This window comes from Dendroctonus ponderosae, unplaced genomic scaffold (genome assembly GCF_020466585.1).
Source record: "Dendroctonus ponderosae isolate FM_Combo_2020 unplaced genomic scaffold, Dpon_F_20191213v2 Dpon_F_20191213_1, whole genome shotgun sequence".
Classification (NCBI taxonomy): Eukaryota; Metazoa; Arthropoda; class Insecta; order Coleoptera; family Curculionidae; genus Dendroctonus; species Dendroctonus ponderosae.
In genome coordinates this window covers 11,183,957-11,207,511 of record NW_026017110.1, presented here as the reverse complement: position 1 = coordinate 11,207,511, position 23,555 = coordinate 11,183,957, and the positions used below count along the sequence as shown (strand labels likewise).

Here is a 23,555-nt window from a genome sequence, read left to right as displayed (position 1 = left end):
GCAATTAGCCTTACTAAATGACATCGATACATATAAACAAGAAAAAAAATTACCAATAATATCCAAACAAAACTAAATAAAATAATACATTTTTGGTTTAAACAGCTCCATAACTGAAGAAACAAAACGAACACTGTACTGCAGTTCGCTTTAAATTAGGTGGTGTACTCTGTTGGCATTGTGGGGAACTAAGCAAACATTTAAAGTAAAACTCGTACACAACAACAGATTTATTCTTCCAAGTCGTACCGTCACCCTTGGCCATCTGTATATTACTCTGCAATTGAATAGATCTTTCAGTCAGCATGATGAAAGAAATCTTAAATAGTGTTAATGCATTTATGTTAAAGTTCAAAATTTGGAACTTAGAAATCACCCATAAAAATTGCCATTAAGGTTGAAATCTTAATTCGTCATTCACAATAATCACAGTTTTCAAATGGTACTGATTTTATATTCATAAGCCATAACTACTACTTCAGCTTTACCAGTATTTGTAATAATGTTTTTAATAATGCTTTAATAATATTATCTGTTTTTATAATAAGTGCAGTTTTTTAAATAATATGTTGTCTATGTCTAAAACTGAAAGAATAGATTAAAACTAAGTTGATTTTTTTTAAAGTAAGTTTCATGTCGATTAAAAGGCAAGCTTTCTATAGAAAGAGTAATTTTATAAAAGTTGATAAAATTACTCTAGGGATCACGATTACTGAGTGTCATTTTGGAACAATTACACAATAAAAACTAATTTTTCCCATTTCCGTAAACATTTGTGAATTAATAATGGGGACCTAATTGCCATACCACGATTTAATAATTGTCTCACACGGACCTTAAATCCTTAATTGGTTTCACTTATGTGTGTATGTTGAATCGGGTGACCAGCTGTAAGGCCCAATTCGTAAATTCCTTCTCTGAATCGGGTATACGGTCCTCTTCTTGACAAAGGGCCATAATACTTGACAGGTAACAAAGAATCGTTGGCTTTTAAACGTGAATATCTCATCCATCGGTTGGAAGTTTAGGCCTTATAGAAGGATCAGTTTAGGCTTGCAGTTGCTTCAAAGCTTCCTGAATACTATTTTGTAAAAACTGTTTATACCATTGGAGGGGAAAAGCTTAAGTTGGGCGTATGCTGAGAAATAAAGATGTACTAATCGTTGTACAATAGAGAATAACAGTCAGTTATATTAATTAAAGCTCTATGTTTAAGGGCATTAAATAGTGTTTATCGAAATATAAACACACGCAGCAGTTTTACGATCTTTTATATTTGAGCCATAAATTGTCGATATTTTGCAAACAATTTTATATTAAATGTTTCTAGTCATTCGGCTTGATCACAAGTCATCAAACAAAATTGTCTGTATAATTATCCGATATCGTGTCATAAGGAAATTAAATTGTCTGTGTAGTTTTTAGATTGTTTTATAGAATCATAAGAATTTCATTTTTAATAGGAAATTGGAATTGAAAACTGTATTTATATACATATTTGTTGTTGGAAACCGTAATAACATTGCTTTACTACCAGCAGGGGGATGGTATTTCTATTTGTAGAAATTTTGAACACTGCAAGCAAGCATTTGCAACAACTGCAGCAAAGTATTTGTAATCATATTTCAGTAAAATTTTTCTTTCATCCATTAAGCCCGTGTCCCATGCATCCGTTTGTACGATGATACGATGGCACAAAAGTGTTCTATTGGTTGGAGATCTGTCAATTCGTACGAATAGTATACTTTGGTACCATCGTATCATCGTACAAACGGATGCATGGGACACGGGCTTTAGTCGTCATTAACCACTACAGTACCTACTCTGAAGTCTGAAGCTGGAACTTTTAAAACCGAATAAATTTATAGCTTAGACCGACAGGCAATTTAAGTTAATTTAATTGTGTATTCAGATAAAATAATCATGACAGAAATTCACTTCTATCCTATTATGCCATATCCGAATCACAGACAAATCTAGTAGAGAAGCCTAGCTGCCGTTACTTTACTTGCATTTTGATTAATTTCATCTAGGCTAAGGTGTTACATGCATTTGATAATTTCCCTATGTTGATCAGTTTGCTTTCTTATTTAGCTTCAAGCAATTCAAATTTTGTAATTTTATTCGTCTAACTTTAGCTTCTTTTTAAAGTAACAACTTTTTCCATTAACACTTAGTTTCATAAATTAAAATATTTGAAAATTATTGATAATTAGCCCTGTGCTGTATCACTTACGTTAACTTTAACGTGCATGTTATCCGTCAAATACGTTATGTGGCCCGAACTGGTGTGCTGTATCAGTCAAACCGTTATATTAGAACAGACGTACGCTATCGACGAACGTTATATTTGAAAATATCGCTTCAGAATAACATTATGAATTGCCATGCCGCTTTCGCACTTAACGTGCGCCCCTCGAAGTTAACCTCGAAGGAATAAATAAAACAATTGTGTTTAATCAGAGCGTAGTTTTGCAATAAGTAGCTACGACTATTTTTTTGGATTATAATAATTTTTCGGCAAGTTGGATATTCATACATCAAATGCACTGTAGCATTATAAAATATAAGTATCGATATTCATGATTATGTAAATTGTAGGTTTTGAGTGCACTTGCATTTTTCACATCTGGAAGCTGACGCTTTAAAAAGAACAGTCATTTTTTTGTCTGTTTTTTGGATGATCTCTTGAAAGCGTTTGGGCCATAGGTAAAGGAAAGTTTTTTATTTGTTGTTGCACCTAAAAAACCCCTGCTGCGAACCTCTTCCCAGCAGCCAATACATGCTTTCATATTTAAGTTTTAGTTGTTCAGTTTTTATTTTTACGTGAGCTTTCCATCTAAGCTAAGTCTTAAATATTTAGTAGCTTCTTTGCGAGGAATTATATAAAAGTTAAAGGAAAGTAACAGAAGAAATTGAAAGTGACACAAATCATAGACAAAGACAAGTATGGTGGGAGGTGGGACAAATGGTCAAAATGTGGATATGTGAAGCTTTAGAAGCTTCGATGTGTCTCTCTGATGGTCTATTGTATAAGTGCTTAAGTTGCTATAACGTGTGGCCGTTAAAAATACCCTTTACTATACAGCACAGGGCTGATTACTTGACAGAAGTTAGAGAGTATAATTATTTTTCCTTTGTTGCTCGAGTATTTCAAACAATTTGTGGTTTACTCTAACAAATATAAAAAAACCTACATTCTATGTTGACACAACTAAAGATCACAGTATGTACTGTTTGCTACTGCCTAGTGGTCTTCTAATCGGAATTCAAGCCATAATTACCAATACTATATTAATACATAAGTACAATTAACAAGGTTGTTCGATACAATTTTTCAAGCTCCCTGAAACATCGCTTGGGCAAACTGCACGTTTCACGCCAACTGATGTGAACCGAGCCAGCACCAGTATACAGTTTTCTACCACGTCGCGCTTATTTTTTCTTTCCGTTTATTTTCCGATTTTTGTTATCAGTATTTAAATATCAATTAGATTAGACGCCGTAGTTGTTTGTACTTTATTTTGAAAGACAATTTTTTATTGTCTCATTTTCGGTCAGTTCCTACCGTCTATTTTGTGGTAGATGGTATATCGGTAGTACCAAACATTTTTGATGCTCGCGGAACTAGTGCTTTAAATCGCCGTCCAAGTAGACTTCAGTACAATTGTTTAGTTCTTGCTGTGTTGGGGTTTCTGCATTTTTCAGAGACTTTACAAAAAGGATATCAGAAGGCTTAAAAGTGACGTTGTTTTGTGTGCCTCGTCAGAAAAAGTCATCTCAGAACGAAGGCGTAAGTAGCACTACCATGTTCTCAAATAGTAAAATTTTGGTTATCAAATGCCAGCTTAAAGTAGACAGTAGAAGTTTTACTAACACAAGGAACTTAAATTGCTTGTAACCCACGGTACTTTAAAGATTTTTGAAAGGAAAGCACCAGAAGCACTTTAAACTCAGCCATAACCTTGTTTATACGCTAACATAACGGTAAATTAGTTCAACATTCATTATCTCAATTGTGTAATATGTGATTATAATTGAGCTAATTTCTTATAGTGCCGATGCTTATACTTACCGTACTAAGCTTATTAAAAAATTGCACTTTTAAGTGTAAGTGCTTACAGTAAAAAACTCGAATTAAATGTGGCTTGTCCATGTTGTAAATTTGGCGGTACTCTAGATATAATAGGCATAAGTGGTGATAGGATATACTTAGATTTTCCGTCGTTACAAAATCACAAAGATACATAATAAAATGGCCCTTGAGCCTTGATTTGGTTAATTTCGGAAAATTAATGTTGCTAACGTTTACATGTTTGTGTTTCTTCATCGTTAACCTTGAATTTATCTTGAATCATCCGACAGAATATTTAAATCTAAAAACCAAAATATTCGTCGTAGGTTTGAAATTTGATTTTCAAAAATTTTTGGCAACTGGACCTTACATATAATCTAACAAATTTCAATCTGCGACATAATTAGTGACAGTGAACAAGATTGTCGACATGCAAATTGAATGTCTTAGATACTCTCTCTATGAATATCTATTTAATGGTAATATCTATTAAAAATAATTTTATTTATTCTCATTCTAATGGAATGAATTATGAAGTGGTATTACCGCTTTCGAAATATCTAGGTAGAGAGAATCTCATGTTGAAAAATATGGGATTCTCTCTTGCTCAAAGGCAAGTTTATTCACTTCAAATAATTCCCTAAAATAAATAATTGCGGAGAAACATAGAAAATCTACAAAAAAAAACAGGTTTTAGGATACATTCTAGATTTAAACATCCATTTAATTCCTGTTATTGAAACAAACAACATTTATTATCTATAATTTGGAAAAAAATAGGTGATTTTTGGTTTTTTCTTCTTTTATCTTAAAGAACACTTTAAATTAAGCAGTTTCAGCAAAAAATACCTAGATGGTCCGTAAATTGAGCCAAAAATACTCACAAAATTTGAGGAAAATCACTATTTTCACGCTAAATTTCGAATGGCGTTGCCAAACTGCTCAAAACATTTGAAGTTCATGAAAACTGTTTTCTTGGATACCTATTATGTAGATGTATTCAATTTGGGTTACTGTACAAGTGCGCTCCAAATGTCGTGAAAATCTCTTTAAACCTTCAAAAATTCAGACAAAACTAAACCGGTGGACTTTTTTTGACAAATAAACATAAAACTGGAACTCATATTTGCATACCTGAAACGGTTCTTTAGAGAAAAGCTTCAGATGAGCTTGATGTACAAAATACAAATCCCAAATATTCCCAAAGTTTAATAATAAACTAGAAAATAATGAATACCAAACCCACCCTACGAGTCAGTTGATGAATATGGGGCTAACAGTTCTACATGTACCCGGCAACCAGAGGCAAAGTAGTAGGGCAAACTATCTTTACCGAAAGCTACGTGTGCGACCTGGAAAGAAACAAGAAAATTAGTTTAGTACAAGCAGGAAATATGACCAAAGCCAAACTTATTTGATATCAACAAAGCAAAGAGGGAGAAATATAAAGAATCCATACAACTTCAGTTGTCGCTTATCGGAAAACTAAACTCAGCTCAAGCTAAAAGATGTATAGTTTTGATATCATTCTTATCAGTTTTTTGCAAGCTGGCGCGCCCATCCTCCATTTTCAACCAAATAGGATCCTCAAAAAGTTCACTACACTTTCACACTTCACACAATGAAAATCCACCTCGAATTGTAAAGTTTTCAATTTTCAAAGCCCTACTGGGGCACAATGATTTTATATTTCTCATCTAAGAACGCGATTTTGTTCACGGTCAGTAGCACACTACATTCATACACTTTTTTGCAAAAAACAACAGAATAAAGATGATTATAAAATCGTTTGCTTGTTCGCCCTTTCATTGGTTGGATTCATTGGTTAACTTGGCCGTTTGATTTCATTTTGTTTATTGCTGAGATTTTTGTAGAAAGTGTCTATTCGCATGGCAATATTTCGAAAGGTAAATTTCACGTTTCTACTAAACGAATGTTAATAACATCTAAACAAAAAACGCTCCAAACGCCAATGTTGCATTAATTTAATTTTAAATTTAGAGCCATCTGTATTAGGCTGACTTTGATTCAGCTGCAGGGTTTAATGTACAACTCCAAAACTAAAATTAATAACCGAATTAATTTTCTTTTCCTTAAAATATTAACTAAACGAAAAAGCAGCGAAGAAATCATTTAAAAATTAAACTGTTTCAAAAAATTAATTTACATAGGAGCTTGATTTCATCATCTTCCTTCAAATGGGCAAACAAGTGGCATAATGCATTCGCTTGATCTTGTATATCATATTCAAGTTTCGCCTTTTTTTTCGGCAAGAATTACTACGTTAAGATGAAAAGTTTTGTCTAATTTACCCCTTAATTTACTTACTTATCCATGTGAAAAAACTTGTGTGAGCTAAAAAGATCAAAAGTTTTACTGAAACGACGTACCTACTAATCAGTTTATTGCAAGTTTTATTGTGAGTACAGCTGTGTGACAGCGTTAAAAGAATCAAATATATAGATAGTATCTCTGAAAAGTGGACTGTTGTATATACATTTTTTTATTGAATTGCAAAAAGAAAAATAAATACCGCAAAATTATATTGTTTAAGTATAGTTTGGCGCAATAACTTGAACAGTTACCTTCAAATGAGAGCGCTGTAGATTGAAATGTACACAAGTGAGGTAAAATGTAAGTGTTAAACTTGCGTATAAGTTGCAAGAAGGAAGACGTGTTCAACAACAATCATAACAATATTTTGCAAATGCAAAAAGAAAATAATGAATTAACAAACATTACAATTGCATAAGAAATAACATACTTTAATATATTATTTGTTATTTAATTCATTTTATCAATCGGCCTTTTCCTATAATTTTTTAAAAAGTAAATAATTTTAGTAAAACTTTATACCTACTCATATTTAGAGGATACTTATAGAATATCCGTCTGCCATTTGAAAACTATTAATCGCTCTAGTGGCCTACATTATCACAGTTATCCGTATTAATATAGTCCATGCACATTTCCTGTTTGTTCAATAATAAACTGAATACTTATAAGTAATACTATCAAAATTGAATACGTAAATATCGACATTACTAAATGGTCAAATCTATATTCCAAGTTGTAAATTTTCGTTTTTATCTGTTAGTCGTTATATGGATAATATAGCACTTATATCAATAAATAAATACTCCAAAATTAACTGGCTTGATAACTCTTCAGATGTTATGATGCTGAAACGTGATTGATATTCTCAAAAGAGGCTTTGCGGCCATTTATATATAACGTTATGCCAAACGTTTTATTACAATACTTAATAATAATGAAAAGTACTATTTTTTACGATTTTTTATCTGACAGTTATGATTAGGCACCTACGTGCACATAGATATGGACAGTAAGTTATTAAAAACCATTTACGGCTTATGGAATTTCCAAGTCCGTTTAACTAAGCCGATATTTATCAAGTAAAACTATTTTTATGTTAAAATCGTTCAAGTTCAAAGTCTTCACCTTACTTGACAATTCCATACAAGGATCCGGTAGCGTTTCTCGTTTTCTTGAATTTAATTACTTGTACGATCGAGATGATAAAAATTAGCTACTGTAAAATTTTCTTATTCGAGTATTTTCTCAAAGCCGTTTAACTCGGTAATTAAGAACTTGTATAATCAAATTCGAAACTAAGTAATTATGTTACGAATAATTAGCAAATATGTCGCACACAGAGCAGAGACCAGTATTTATAAGTAAGGTATATTGTTTATTTTTAAAAGGTAGTCGTTTTTTACAACAATTTTACATTTACGTTCAACTACTTAGATGTTTAAATAGTCTAAACTATTGGCGAGACTTTGCAAAAAATCACTGTGATAAATGAGTGAACAGTTCGACTATTTATTACCCTAACGTGTTAATGAAATAAGCTAATGATTTGTTTAATTTAATAATAAACTATCAGAGAAAATTTAGAATTTCCATTGCTTAAGTTATTTATTAAAACATCTATAACATTTTCATAAAAGATTAGAATTTAAATTTAAATTCAAGCAATTTCTTTTGATGCATGAATAAACGATTAGAGCGTCAATAGAGTCTTATTTCAAAAAGTTTTTTTATATATTATTCTTCACTTACATATTAGGTACCGAAAATGAGATTGACCTTAAGAAAATTTTCAATTGCTTTGTTTTCTTACATTCCTACCAATCTGAATAACATTGCCACCACATATATTGAGTAATGGATGTGACTGTCGAATAAAACAGCTCATTTAAGGCTTTATGTGCTGGAAGGTTGACTGAAAAAATTTTTCTTGACTTAGTTATGTTTTGATCTTTCAAAATTTTGTCTTGTATTTTTACTCTACCAACGATTATCTTACGCAAACCTGATTTTGGCGCGTTACTTTTTTTTCTAATCTGATAATAAAACCAAATCGTGAGTAAACAATTGTTATATATTAATAAAAATACTTACAAGGGAAAATTGTGCCAATGGTCAAATTTATAAGCCTCGAAATTCCTATACCCCGTATTTTCGAAACTAGTAGCCTACAAAGTTATATTTAAAATTAGGAACCTGAAAAACGATTTTTCAATCAGCTAAGTAAGTAAGTTTGCGTAAAGTCATTATTTTATTAATTTAACCCCTTGATTTGTAATTTTATTGTTAACACACTTCGATGAGCCATCAAATCGACATGATCGAAAACTCCGACGAGGTCAGAACTTGCTTTGAAACGGCTAACTGTAAACAATTATTATCTATCAACAATTAGGTTATTAGTATGCTTAATTAATCGTAGAGCGGAAGACGTTACGTATAGAAATTTCAGGTATGGCAATTCTAGATTCAGCCTTGAATACTAAAAGGTAAGTATTTAGCACATAAAACTTCGAACTTTTATTTAAGTTGAGGATCATTTTTTGAAATCGGTTATTGCAAATGCGGTAAATGCAAATCGGTTAATCAAATGCAAGTTGAATGGTTTTTTAATTTTTGTTGTACTATGATAGTACTTTCGATCACACGACATACTCTAAGTTACTTGGGATTAAGAAATATATTTATTATTATATCATCCAACAATTATTCTAATTTACAAAAATCATAGTTTTTCGACAGCTCTATTTTACTTTTGTGGCTCTGACCCAAACACCTTCTTCAACTGAAAGAACTGGTGAACCAGGAGTGAATTTTGGTGGATATGGGGTTTTCTTGTCTAAAGTAAAGTTATAACGATTAAGTAGCGTCGCAATAGCAGCTTTAACTTGCATTACACCAAACCGCAAACCTGAAATCAAGATGTGAAAGTTAAATGTTTAACAATAATGACAATTTCAAACCTAGACATTGCCGTGGTCCTTCGCCAAAGGGCATGTAAATGAATGGAATTTTTTCATTTTTGGCACTAAATCTCTCTGGAATAAACTTTTCTGGTTCAGGAAAATAATCTGGATCATTGTGAAGAGCTAGAAGGGGAATCACAACCATCGTATTTTTTTCTATTAGAGCATCACTTCCTGGTACTGCATAATCTTTTGTGCACATTCGTGGAAGACTTGCTACAGGCGGATATTTCCTGAGTGTCTCTAAGGAAAAACCAAATAAATGTCTACTGTAAAACCTATCAACAAATTACCATTTATAACGCATTCGCAGTAAGTCATTTCTTGTAGCGAATCATAAGAAAGTGTGCCGTTATATTTCTCCAAAACAGTGTGGATTTCTTTGCGCAACTTCTCTTGAATGCTTTGGTTTCTACTTAGTTCAAGAAAGACGAATGAAAGTGTAGTCGAAGACGTTTCAAATCCGGCCATAAAAAATAACAAACATTCGCCCACCATTTCTTCCATAGACAAACCGGCTAAAACAGAATTGTTGTATTGTGAAATTAATTTTACACTGAATTCGACTACATACCTTCATCTCTTGATTTGATGAAAATATCGCTATCATTTAAGATATCTGTAATTGTACCATTGTTTTTTATCTGGATCATCAGATGTAGGAAGTCTTTTCTAACAATTTTGTTTTCTTCACGATATTTAACGGTATCTTCAACAAGTTTTCTGGAAAAGTTTGCAAGTGACTACTGACACATATTGGCCAATGGGATAAGAATTTCTAACACATTAATTTCACTTTTGAAATTATTCTATAGTACCAGCTCTGCATTATTACTGTCGCAATATAAGTCGTTATTATGACTCTGACTATTGTAAGCCCTTCATCGGTACAATCACTTATCGAACTGTGCTTTCACTGACAAATATGACCTATTGATATAAGGCATAAAACTGATTTAAATGCAAGTCACAATGATTTAGAGCTTACTGTAAGCAGACTAAAATACTTGTATATTTCATGTGGGAACTCATAAAACTATTCTCGATTATATAGAATTGAAAAGATTTTGGAGTTCGAAAATTCTAAAATAATTTTGAGAATAAGAATATTTTGTTCTTATTCCAAAAATTATTTGTCCGCTTTAATTATATGGAATATCCATAAGGTTTGATGCGAGGTCAATGAACGGTGAGAAATATAATCTGACAATTGAGATAACCAAATATAATTTAGAAACAAACTATTCTTTATTATAATTGTTAATTCGGATGTTTATTTTTTCCGGTCAATAAACTATTTAGTGAAGTGAATTAGCTTCAATTTTTTACTGGTTTAAAATTAATGTTGTTAATCCTTTCTTATTTTGTGAAAGGCAAATATTTTACACTTGCCGTTCAGCATCGAGGATTAGTTTGTTGAAATTATTTTTATTCTAGTTTAGAAATATACCTGAAAAACGCTTCAGTTTCATCTAAATTGATATTGAATCGTTTCATAAGTCCTAAGCTGAGTAATATAAGCTTATAGAATTTTGGTGCAGCCTTTGGAGTGAGCTTCTTGAATATGTTTTGTCCATGCTGGAAGAATGTTGAATTTACATCATTTAATGAGTCACATTCAATTCCAAATCCACAACTACCTAAAAGTAATTGATTGACAATATGTACCCATATGATTTAAAAAAAAAATTATAATTATAAATAGAGTAGTTGAAAAAATATATTTGTAAGTATTAGTAAAGCAGACTGCTTAATTTTTTTTACCTATAACATCGGTTGTAAACCGAGCAACTAATTCTTTTATTTCTGTAGCTTCTCCCGTGCTAGCCATATCGGCAACTAAATCGGCCAATCCATGTGTTTTTTCTAACAGAATGTTAAACATCATTTTCATCTTTCCTGAAAAAAGTTATGGAAGGTAATACTATTGATTGTACATTTAACAATTTTCGTCTACCAGATGTAAAAGTTGGAGCTAGTTTTCTTCTCATATCCTTCCACTGCTCTCCTTGCATATGAAACAGGTTATTAAAGAAAATCGTATTCAAATACATTGGGTTATGTGCCGCAAAATATTGAAAGTCAGAAATAAGTACAGTTTTTATTAGATCAAGATCTACCAGAATCCAGGTGGGCCTGCTGTAAAAATAAACACCTACAATAAAAATAATATATTTTTCAAATATGTTAATTATAGCAGAGCATGCATTGTTAGTGATCATTGTTTCCAAGCGATTGAAAGTTTCAACGAATGAATGTGAAATTTATTTAAGCAACTCTTACAAGATTGCTTCAAATGTCGGACAGACAAATGTAAATGTTTATACATTTTTATTAGTTTTTACATATTGCTAAAATACACGAATTTCAAACTTATGTCATTTTATTTTATATGCGAGGCAATTCAAAATTAGCTTGGTTTCTCTGGAAGTATATGAAAAAGAGTTAAAAAATAAATCCAAAGAAACCGTGAAATATTATCAAAATACATGTTATCTTATTAACATGACGTGCTGCTATATGTTTAAATAAATAAAAATAGCAGGTAAAATTTAAAGACCAATATGACAAAAGCGCATTTTAATGATGGAATTTGGAATTCGCTAATATAACTTAAATTGTTAAAACGTTGTTGACTCCAATGAGTTGACAGAAGATTTTAGTGTTTGCTGATTTTGTTTTTCAATTGCGTCCTTAGTCTTTGATATAAATAAAACCTGCAAGTCAATGTGTGCTATCGATATATGAGATTAATCACACTATGTCACAATTTATCGCAAAACTACTTAACTTGACGTCATGAAACCTTAATTCACAACATGAACTTTTATTCTTTATAGGCATCTAAACACAAGTTTTTAGTAAAGAAATTCACGAAACAGTAGAGATGCAGTATTTCTTAGAACTATTCTAGATACATTCTTTTAAAAGTGTGGAATAGAGAAATCTTCATTCACGTTACGCCAAGCCCCAAAAAAATGTTTCTATTTTGGTCTTACCTCCGTGTTTTAGTCCCCTTTTTTTAAATTTCTGGTAGAACTCTCCATATACTTCAGCATCACTTTTCTTCAATAAAATTGATTCTTTAAGATTGCCATATAATAAATGCGTATTATTTTCGCTGGGCACTCCATGTTCCGTCCAATAGTTGTATGTTTTTTTGGCTTTGCGGAAAAGGTAACCCAAAAGCCCCACAAACACTATTAGAAAGTATATTAAGTAAGATGCACTATGCATTTTGACTAGCTGCTGTGTTCTGCTGAACCATTCACGACTAAACAAACTTATATATGGCTAAAAATGCACTTATTATCTCAATTCTGATAAGCAGTTGAAAACAAGTCCATAGCAAGCCTTTGCTTAACGACGTACGAGTTTGCTATTACCTACTTTTATTTGCTCTCTGTTCAGTTTATCTAAATTTACGTTTCCAACATCCATTTTTAGAGAAATTATAGATATTTTGATAGACTAATTAGACATTTTTATTTCTAGGCTTAGGTACCACAATAGAAGTTACTAGCAATTAGTGCTGCTGATTTTGTACTAGCCATACATGTTTTTTATGTTTGTTTAACAAAAAAGCAAATAAACATAAAAGATGTGTGAGGTTTAAGAGTGATCCTACATTAAATTGAAATAAAACTAAAAATATTGGGTGGTTTGAATTTTGAAAGGAAATAATTAATTGGATGTCGCAAAACTCTTAACCAGAAACTAGGTGTATTTCAGATCACTTTTTAACTAATACATGTTAATAGCGTTTGCTGGATTAAAAGCTATAGAAACCTTGATTATTCCGGCAGTAAATGTTTGATAATGGTTTTTGAAAATTGCAATTGCAAATAGCGAAGCAAGTTTTTCAAAATTGAGGTCAGCGAATTTGGACGGTTTGCATAATTACACCAAGAAAAATATGTAAATAATAGTGTTCACATACTTTTTTGTATGGTGGTCAAGCAATATCTGATCTGTCAGCTCTATCACTTGTTCCGATAATAATGTAAACTACTTCTTTAAGTGCCGTGAGGAATTTGATGAGAAACCTGAATTAAATGTGTAGCTGAGTGTGGCGTCTGCTTATTGCGCTATACAAGTTAGACAGGTTTAATGCAAAGTTTCGGGAATTTTGGTTTGGTTAATTGGGAGTCGTTCCTTGGTTCTCTCAGGCTAAATATAAATCTCTCTTAAATATAAATGCATTAGATCTTTAAGTTACCAGTTCAGGCAAGGAAAGAGCTCCGAATTAGTATTCAACAGCATGAGTGAAATAAAAAACCAATCACATTAAATATCAAGTGCAAATCAAGCATTAATCGACTTAGAGAAGAATTATTTTATACTTTTTTACGATTTTAATTAAGTAAGAGGTTTTAGAACCCAAAACATTTAAGCTGTTGACACAATTCACGAAAATCATTTTTGGAGCAACGAATTTTCAAATACATATATGCCCGTATTAAAAAGATGTCCCAACCACCTTCAACAGTGTGGTTCTCTGAAATGCACATATTTTCGACTCATTCCTGCATTCATTTTGGTTAAGCTGCAAATATTTGTCTAGCATTTTGCGTATTTAAAACAATTTTCTATATGTTTATTTGTAGCGGCGAATGAGATCAAAATCATGTATGTGATTTACTTTAGAGTTGATTTAAGTCGTGAATAGGTCATAAAAACTTTTAATTTTAACCACAATTTCTCCATCGACTATTCCCCAGAAAAGTTCTAATACATATAATGAGAACCTGTCAAATTTGCAACAGTTAGAGTTTTCTAATTCTTTAAAAGGTTCTACGTCGACCACAAAATAGTTAAAAGAAGAAACAATTCAGCTTTTTTAAGGGGAAAAAATTATTTTGAAACGTTTAGCAAGGCGCTTCAAATTGGCAAAAAGATAGCACGATCACTGTGAGGCTCAGAATGCCCTATTTAGATTTGATTTTTGGTAATAAGCAGTAATTAGTGTCGGTCAAAAGATACAATTATATGTTGACTCGATTTGACTTGTCTGCTTTCCATTCTCAATACTTATTTCGTAGCTGGAATATTTGAATTCTGAAAATACAGAGAAAAGAAGACATTTTTATTTATTTATTTCTGTATTTAGACGAACCGTATTAAGCACTCACATTAAGCACTTAAACATAAAAGCTTTCTCAGCTAATTTTATTGATGCATTATCGGGTCCCATTTTACGAAATATACTTCTAGTTTTTACATCATTTTATTGCTAAATTTCAGCCGTCAATTATGTACACCACTTATTTCAAAACAGTGTGCCCGAACTACTTAGTACTTAACCTTTATGTGGTTTAGCTTGTGATTAATGCTTTAAAAGGAGCTTTGTCTTATTTTAATATAAATATAAAATTATAATAATAAATAAAAATCTTCAATTTTACTCTCGTATATGTTTGTAGGGATATACTAATTATATTAATGATATTATTGCATTGTTGTACAGTACAATAAACTCTTGTTAAACATGATAATATTGCGGCATTGCCATAGACATTTCTACTCAACTATCCTCTTCTTGAATCTATCCTCTATTTGATTTATTTACTTTTTCAGAAGCACTTTTATTCCTTCTTTGTCATTTAAGGTTTTGATAATTTTTCTATCCTGAATAGGATCAGTTGACAGCGCCTCATAAATTAACAAATAATCGTAAAAGTAATTTTAGGACACAGTTGAGGTTTGATATGGGTTCTCTCATGTTCTGTTCAGAAGTCGACCTATTTTCTATGTGGAATAAAAACGAAATGTATTTAATGTAAGTACAACAATAAATAGCTGATGTGGTTTAGTCTCCATCTAAAAAATTCTCAGTTTGAGAATTAATATGACTATTTATAAGGTTGTGACAATACGTTTCAAATTATTTGCAGTTCAAGTCAGTCCCAGTGGCTTCAGGGGAAGGATCCACCCAAAAAGTTCAAGCTTATAAATCACACATAGAACTAGATTTAATACATTTTATTAAGTCCTAGAATTGAATAGACCGTGTTTCTGTTATTCTCCTTTACAACGTGACATTTCACACCGGTTGACCTCTCAGCTACCAATGACTCAACGAGAGTTGCATGGCGTGAAGACTGGTAAAAAATGTATTTCCAAGAAATGCGGTCTTTATCCTCGTCTTCCATCAATGTCAGAAAGCGTTCTGGTCCGGCAAATTACGATTTGTTGTTTCTAATTTAGTCAACATGCAATTCAGAAGCTATTATGACTAAGTATGTAAGTTACCGGTATAGTGAATGTGCATTTGGTGACCTGCTTGCTTGAATAATAGAACGGCAATGCTTGTAATAAAACGAAAGGTGGGTAATTTAGGTATCCAAAATACTTAAGTAAATGAATAGTTAAATTCAACTAAACTATTTTATCATAAATCTTTCCCTTTTCACTCTTTAATCCTTTTAAATGACGATTACTTTATCAGCGTATGCTTATTTAATTAAAAGTGTTTTGTTTCAATTTATACGAAAATTTGTTGGCACGCAACCTGGAACTCTAAACAACTTTTACCTCAGATTTTTAGATTACATCTTCTTATGGCAAGTGTGCTGATGTTGTCAGGATACAGTATAAGACAAATACGAAAATCTTCAGTAGAAAGGAAAGAAGGTTTATGAACCATGGAAAAAATCCCTTTTTATAAAGCTGCCAAATAGAAGAACGCTAGACCATCCTCGGTTTTAGAATCCCTAAAGCAAAAAAAAAACAGATTTGAACAACGTAAGAAGTGAGACTATTCCGAAATCAAATAATAGCAAAAGAAAAACAAATTCATTTTATTTTTAAACTGGGCAAATGATGCCCTGTTTAAATTTTTTTCCTACACCTGCTTGACATAATTTTTTCTTTTTTTATAAATTTTTACACTCGTTTTTGCCGATGAAGTAAAAAATACTTTCACATTTATTTATCATGATAGTGACACAGTGTTTTGTTAGAAGAAAATAATTGATATAAAAACGAGCCAGATATGGTTTTTTAAAGAAAATATTAAGTCAAAAGATATTTTTTTCTGACCGAAATTTATTGCAAATTTGATCACAATATATATCTTTTCTTTCGATAGAGTTTATTAATAACGTTTTGCACTGTTTTTGCACATGCACACTGTAAAGAACACATCTTTTATAGAAACAATAACTTCCTAAATTAGTTTGCAATTCTGATCTGATCTTTAATTATTTTTTAGGATACTGTCGTGGCCTTTACTTTCATTATATTTATCTTTTAATCATGCAAAAACATCTTCATTTATCTTTGCTGAAACAACAATTTCGAAATTTTTGCAAATGAAATTTGCCACTTCATAAAACGAAGGTTCCATTAATGTTTCCGCTCATTGTTTTCTTTTCACCGTTGTTATGCTTATATATATGGATCTATTGTTAACGCATTTTTCATTTGTGTAATTGGTTACATAAGCTTTGCTCTATTTATAGTCAATCTTTTTTACGCCTGTCTATTTTGCATTGTCTTCGTTTAAAAGTATAAGTCAAAAGTGACTTGATGGTGCATAGGAAATGTGGCTAAAGTGATTTAGTCAGTATTCGATGATCGTTTCTATCAAAATTTAATTACTTAAAGTGTTACACTTTATGTGATATTAGGGAAGATGTAATAGTTTTATGTATTCACTTAAACTGCGTCTCTCTGAAAATCCTTATGATACAATACATAATATAGGATCATAGAATAGTAAGTAAAATATATTTTTATTAGACTCCCTCATCAACTTATTTTATAGCGCTTTAATGAAAATAATAAAGGCAATTATTTAAATAATATTTACTAGATTTTGACCTTCAATTAAATGTATTAATTAAATTCCGAGGTTAAGACAGTTATAATGATGATTGCAACAGAATTAATATCAATGAACCATGGAATAGTTTATTTACAAATCACTATTATTGCAATTGTTAGTGTTGGTGTTTAACTGATATGGTCTTAGTATTGTCGGATATCTAAGTAAACTGGGTATTCGGGTGTCTTTATCTAAGTCAACTGAAGTAAGTTTCCCTCATTTCAGTGAAATTCGATGACACTAGGGATTAGGATTATTAGGAAATTAAATATCAATTTAGCATTTAGATTAATATGAAAGATTTGATGTGACTAATTTTGCTAGCGATTCAAAGTGTTACGAAATACACAGGAGTAGTTGGAAATTCATTACTTTATTATACAGTATCAAAGTTTTAATTCTAAAGAACCAAATCCAGGGTTAGATTCTATAGACTAGTAATGATTTCTCAGGTATAAACATTTAAAGTATCCCCTTAAATTACCTATATTTATATCAAGTGCAGCGCATGCTTTAATATGCTTTATTATTGTAATTACCACATGGATTATTCATAACTATGTGATATCATATGTACAAGGCTATGCAACGCAGGCAAATTACTTAATAATTAGAGGAGTACTGTATAATTGTGGAAAATGCATCATTACATTTCTTGTTCTAGTTTACATGAAAATTCAATTTTTTCAAGATGGTCATTAACATTGCTTTTACAATTTAAATTAGTAGCATCAGCTAAAAAGAAGTCTTCTCGATGTGACTATTTTCTTCTTAAAGGAATTTGAATTTGAAATTGAAAATTTTACACCGATTTGACGGCTGATAGGGTTCAGTAAATTTTTGCGTTACAAACTAAATTGGTGCATTTAAGGAAAACTCAGGGTTTAGAATTTGCTTAGCAATAACTTACCCTGATCGGCTTATTACAATATTAATCATTTCCTCGTTTCATTAATTCGTTAAGTAACTATAAATAGTAAATTCGAAACTTGAAGAAACCGCTCTAATTACTAGTCACTAGTGCAAACCAGCGTTACAAAACAACTTAAAAATCGTCTTGTTCATTGCCAGTCAGCAATGAAGGTCAGTTTCAGGTTTCATCAATTAATAAAGAAAAATATTTCATTTTTCGTAAGTAATTTGTTCAAGTAGATAAAATAAAAAAAAATGAATTTTGTTATTTTGCGTAAAAGTTAATTGCTGTTTTTACTTAGTTGGATTATTTTTGGGTTTTTTATTTTTATCTAAATATTACCATAAATAAGTAGTAAATATGTAAACCAATTTTATAGCAATTAAAGTATTTGAATGTGTTATCTGATGAAGATGTAAAAACTAATCAAACACATAATGAAATCGAAGAAGAATTTAAACTCGTTAAACTATTAATCCGTGTCGTTAAAAACAGTGGGGGCTTCTATTATTTCTTTGAAATATAGATAGTTAACCGCAGTTAATTTAAACTTTCAAATTTAACAATAATTATAAACAAAGTCCCTTTAAAATTGTTCTTAGATAATACAATTTTATTACGAGCAACAACATACAACGTAAAGTCTGAATACAGAGTGAAAATCCTCATTACAATGGCAATAATTATAAACTGGGACCTAGCAAATTCAGCATTCCGAGTATGCTGCGTTTAGGTTGGCTCTGCTGTTAACTTGAAGTTGTGGGCAGAAATTCAGTTTTTATAAGTAGTTATTTGATCAGAAAATTCATATTTGGATAATTCATATTGTGTTTGGATTATTGAATTTTTGCCGCAAAACCGAAATAGTCTATCGTTCCACTTTGGTGTACAGATAAACTGTTTTCGTGTAGCCACAAAGTTTGTCTCAAATTAAATTTATTGAGATGTTTTAGGCTAGGGGAGCAAATAGAGAAAAATTGCAATTGCTGGTTGTTTACAATCCATTGTTCCTAATACATTTCATTTAGAAAGTCGTTGATAACAAGTTGTCATCATCCGACGCAATAAGTTTTGTCTGTTGTTGTCAATAAGCGAAAGACATAATAAGTGTAATCAAGGTGAAATTATTTTGTTTGTGTGATCAATATTTAAAACTGTATCTACGACAAGTAATGCTTACAACAATTATAATTGCACTAAATTATTTTCAAACTAAAAGCATCGGTTTTTAGGGGGTATATTTAAATGAAATACAGATACAGGGTGATTACAAAGTTGTCTGGGGCTATTTGAGAGAACAGGAAAAATTGTGAAAAAATTAATTCCTATTAAAAACTGTAGTAACGATGGATAATCAGAGAAAGTGAGAATAGCAATTAAATATTGCGGGGTTAGGATAACGTTGTCACTTTGCCGTCAGTGCTGCCAACCGTTTTGACTCAAAAAAGTGATATACCTGAATCCGCCACACATGTGAACAAAACCAACTCAATTGGAACAGAGCCACAGCAACCTATAAAACACAATTAAGTTGTTAAATTGCATGAGGTATTTGAAGTTCAGTCCGTTTAACTTCAAACATGTTTGTGCCCCAATCACTTTATTGTGCACTAGAGTTGAGCAACAAATGACTACCTGAGATTTTTTCACAGCAATTAATAAATAGCAATCACAAACTGTGACAAACGTAAAAATAAAGTGTGGTCTAAAACGTGATATTAAAGAGCGACTTATATTTTTATTGCTAATGCTACTATTGCGAGTTGCGTGTAGTGGTCATATGTTGCACATGTGGTCCGGCGAAGGAACTAACCCAAATAAAATTCTTTTGTTCGTTAATGAAAGCTTGCATTCACGGGTTTCCTTGAGCCTGGATTTTATTGATGTTTTTGGGAATCGTATTTCAGTATGCACAGTTCATTAATTTGCCGTATTCTGATTGTGTATCGGTAACCTGGTTCTGTTTTGTTCATTTTTTCGAATTGAAATTGTTTATTATGTATTGTGCTAAGCGACGGAAAATTACTTTTTTGTGGAATTTTTTTTCTGCGTTAGATGACAATTTTGCAAAATGCAATTTATGCAAAGTAAAACTATCTTACAAAACAATTACGTCCAATTTGGAACGGCACATGGAATGCAACATCCCACAATATCAATAAATTCTGCAAATTTTCGCGAATAGTAGCAAAGTAATATTTTTGTACTTATTTTCACTCAAATACATTTTTTTCAGATCAAAAATGTAAATCAAATATTGCTTGTTCACAAAGAATTAAGATCTACGTACGCTAATCTGTGTAAAACAATAGTTTTTTGTTCCTATTTTATTTTTTTGCCAGAATATTACTAGAACTTTTAGAGTACCTACATGGGTTTACAAAATGTGTAGCCAGTTGCTAGTTGCAGAGGCTGTTATTTTTTAGTGTCCTTAAAATAATTTGTACTTTAAGTATAAAATGTTATTTGTTGTATATCTAAATAAAGTTATTTATTTAAAAAATATGAATTAGAAATGTTTTAAAATTGTTTCTACAAGTGATGCACAATTGTCCATCACTTAATGACGCTGCTATATCACAAAAGCGGCAACCACAAGTGAAATCACATTCACATTTTAAATTTACAGTTGAAAAGAAATCATATTCAGAGTTATAACATTTATTTTGAAATCACGCTTTAGCTCATCTCTATTGAGCACTCTTCGTGCAGTCTGGGTTCACAATTGAGCAGTTTCTCCTATTCGGTTAATTAACTCGTGCTCAATTTGTGCCAGTGTTCGGAAGATCATATATTTAATGTGTCCTCTGAATCCTTTTTCCATCTCCCAAAATTACGCGGTGCCTGGAAAAGTGTCAGTTGTTGTGCAATGCTCCGCGTTTTCGTGGAATGCTCAGCTACAATTATCTCCAATGATCCTGATCCCCTAGGATTGGAACCCGAGCAGCTTTAGATCATTCATTCAGTGTCTCTAGCGTTCTTACAGCTTCTGCTGTGTTACTGTATAGCTAATAGCAAATCATGAATTATCATAATAGCAATTGTAAAAGAAGCGTCAAAGTAAGTCACAATTAGACAAAAGCTTTGTACCTGTAACCACCTGATAATGACAAAAAACATCATTGCCTCTTTGAGTTTTCATCAAAAAATTGTAAGATAGTACTTTTTTAATATCGAAAGTGTTCGTAATTTAAAGTAAAAATGGTCATTTTTCTTTTCGAATGCTTAAGTATTTTAATAAGCTACCAATCAAACGTGGGACCATTTCAAAATAATACTTAATAACAAAATTGAAATTCGATCGCCAACTGTTAATATCGTCTATAAATTTTCTAATTTTTTCTCGTACTCTCTAATTGAGGCCCTATAGCCGCTTAAAAGGAATGATGCCAATTTTGAATCACCCTGTTTTTAGTGTAAGTCAAGCTACTAAGTAGCTTTTTCTACAAACTTTTTCTGTTTAACACGAAATTGGCGTGGATCTACGTTAACTGACTTTCCCGCTAAAACCAAAAACTTGCTAGGTAAAGATTGTTACAGACATACTGTTGAGACAACTGCTATTAAAAAATCCGAATGTTTTATTTGTAGATAGGTATTACTATTCCTATGTACAATTTATATGGGACCATTAAGAGCTGACTTCTAAAATATCGCTCGTCTACCATCATTTGTTAAACTTGGAATGAAATGAATGTATTATTTCATTAATATAACTTGAACTACGAGTAGAAATCTATATTGCCTTCAATGATTCTAGATAACCATTATGATTAGGCACATAGCAACCGAAACAATAATGCGTAACTAGATTAATTTGCTATGTTTATTATATAATACTAAATCTCTATTTGCAATCGCTTAATATATTAGCATTCAATTTCATTTAATATTAATTGAAAATCGATGAAAATAAAAAAATTAGGTGATACATGAAAATAATGTGGAAATGTTATTTGCATGAGAAAAACAACATTATCATGCTCCTGAAATATCACTGTTTATCAAGCTTTTCGTGGGAGAAATGGAAAGTTCTTAGAAACTACACAAATTCCTTCATAATGAAACAAGTGTTTTATGAGCAGTACATGTGTAGTACATAATTACATCAAGACATATTGCTTGAGCCCATTTTGCGCAGACCATAAATTGCTTTACATCTATTTAGCTTGATTATGTCCAATTAACTTGCCAACGGAAATACCCTCGAAAATTGTTGGTCAGTCGCCTGAGTCAATTTTATTAATAGTATCAATTTTACCAGCCGTTTGTTCAACTACAGACTTTGTTCGTCGTTAAAATTAAACAATGTCATTTACCGGTTTCGCTATATCGGAAAAGTATTACTTGGTCGTAATGCTTTGTTTGGCCGGGCAGTTCTAGGCTAACTGATTTGCTCACAAAGTAATAAGTGTCATCCCATTTTCAAAATGATCAACATACTTCCCCGGATAAATATTAATAAATTATCCAACGTGGCGAATCTAAATACTTGTCAGCTGGGTTATTAACTATAATATCTAATAATGGCGTTCACGCTATTTTTTTGAATTTTATTTATGCATGGATCAAAAGGATATTTGTTAGTTGGCATATGAATAAAAAACAACTAAAGTAATATCCAACAGAAAATAGTAGAATATTTGGACAATATCATTTAAAGAAAAAAAAAGATTTTATTAAAATTCTCATAACAATTTTTTTCGTATTTTATAATGGTTATATGAGGTCTATGAGAAGTTTGCGTCACATTATTGTAAATAACAGAATATTCATTCTCTTCAAGCTAGCAGTTGTCAGACTAAATCTTATTGTTTGTAACCGTAAAAAATAAGATTTTAGATGTTTCCAGATTATACTTTTAGGTCTAACTCCTAAAGTCAGCGAATTCTTTCTGAATTATTGACAAAAATGGAGAAATGAACTTCAGAAATACAGACGGATACTGCCCTATAAAGAAATTTTAATTTATTTTCCTGACTACGTGTAATTGTTATTATATTTTTCCTTTCCTGGGATTCAGTCAAAATGTGAAAAAAAATTCATATCGTTTATTTCATATTACGTTTCGGCGAGACAACGCGCCATCATCAGATTTAAAATTCAACACAAACTACAAACACCAATTTACAATTAAAATATGTTGTACAAGAACTGTAATTTACAAAGCATTAAAACATCCAGTAGTTCCTAAGGAAAAAAAATCTTTGGTAGAGCAAAACATTTAAGTTTTTGAAATGCTTTACTTTCTTAAAGAAAATATCAAGTCGGACATTGGTCACATTACAAGGTTCAAAACACCTATTATGCTCTAATAGAGACTATCACTGACCAATTGTTAGTGATAAGTAGAGGGCGGAAAATATGCAAAGTGCATATCTATGCATTTTTTGCATATTTTATCCAATTTCATGAAAAATTGCATATATCTAAAAAATC

General features: G+C 31.3%; 2 protein-coding genes and 1 long non-coding RNA gene across 3 annotated transcripts in view; 1 reads left to right on the top strand and 2 right to left on the bottom strand.

The window, feature by feature from the left end:
• Positions 1-215: 215 nt before the first annotated feature.
• LOC125505859 lies at positions 216-1,068 on the bottom strand. Its single transcript, XR_007282494.1, has 2 exons — positions 836-1,068; positions 216-277 (listed from the first exon to the last, which is right to left on the bottom strand). It is a non-coding gene; the product is annotated as an uncharacterized LOC125505859 (long non-coding RNA).
• Positions 1,069-3,376: 2,308 nt separating this feature from the next.
• Positions 3,377-23,555, top strand: part of LOC109536066 (signal-induced proliferation-associated 1-like protein 1) — a gene marked incomplete in the record, with an annotated part of 80,668 nt that continues 60,489 nt past the window's right edge. The window contains 1 exon segment of the mRNA XM_048661173.1: positions 3,377-3,793.
• On the bottom strand, positions 8,466-12,755 carry LOC109535277 (cytochrome P450 6a2). The gene is made up of 8 exons (XM_048661174.1): positions 12,375-12,755; positions 11,333-11,530; positions 11,140-11,274; positions 10,826-11,015; positions 9,950-10,098; positions 9,669-9,893; positions 9,373-9,618; positions 8,466-9,320 (listed from the first exon to the last, which is right to left on the bottom strand). The coding sequence occupies exons 1-8, from the start codon at positions 12,610-12,612 to the stop codon at positions 9,154-9,156; spliced, it is 1,548 nt and encodes a 515-aa protein (XP_048517131.1). The 5' UTR covers positions 12,613-12,755; the 3' UTR covers positions 8,466-9,153.

Bases quoted from the DNA above. Each gene is read 5' to 3' on its own strand.
- LOC109535277 (XM_048661174.1), bottom strand. From the start codon at position 12,612: ATGCATAGTGCATCTTACTTAATATACTTTCTAATAGTGTTTGTGGGG. The intron at 10,099-10,825 runs GTATATTTCTAA...AAACTTTTCCAG, and splicing joins GAAACTGAAGCGTTTTTCAG to AAAACTTGTTGAAGATACCG. The intron at 9,894-9,949 runs GTATGTAGTCGA...ATTCTGTTTTAG, and splicing joins CATCAAATCAAGAGATGAAG to CCGGTTTGTCTATGGAAGAA.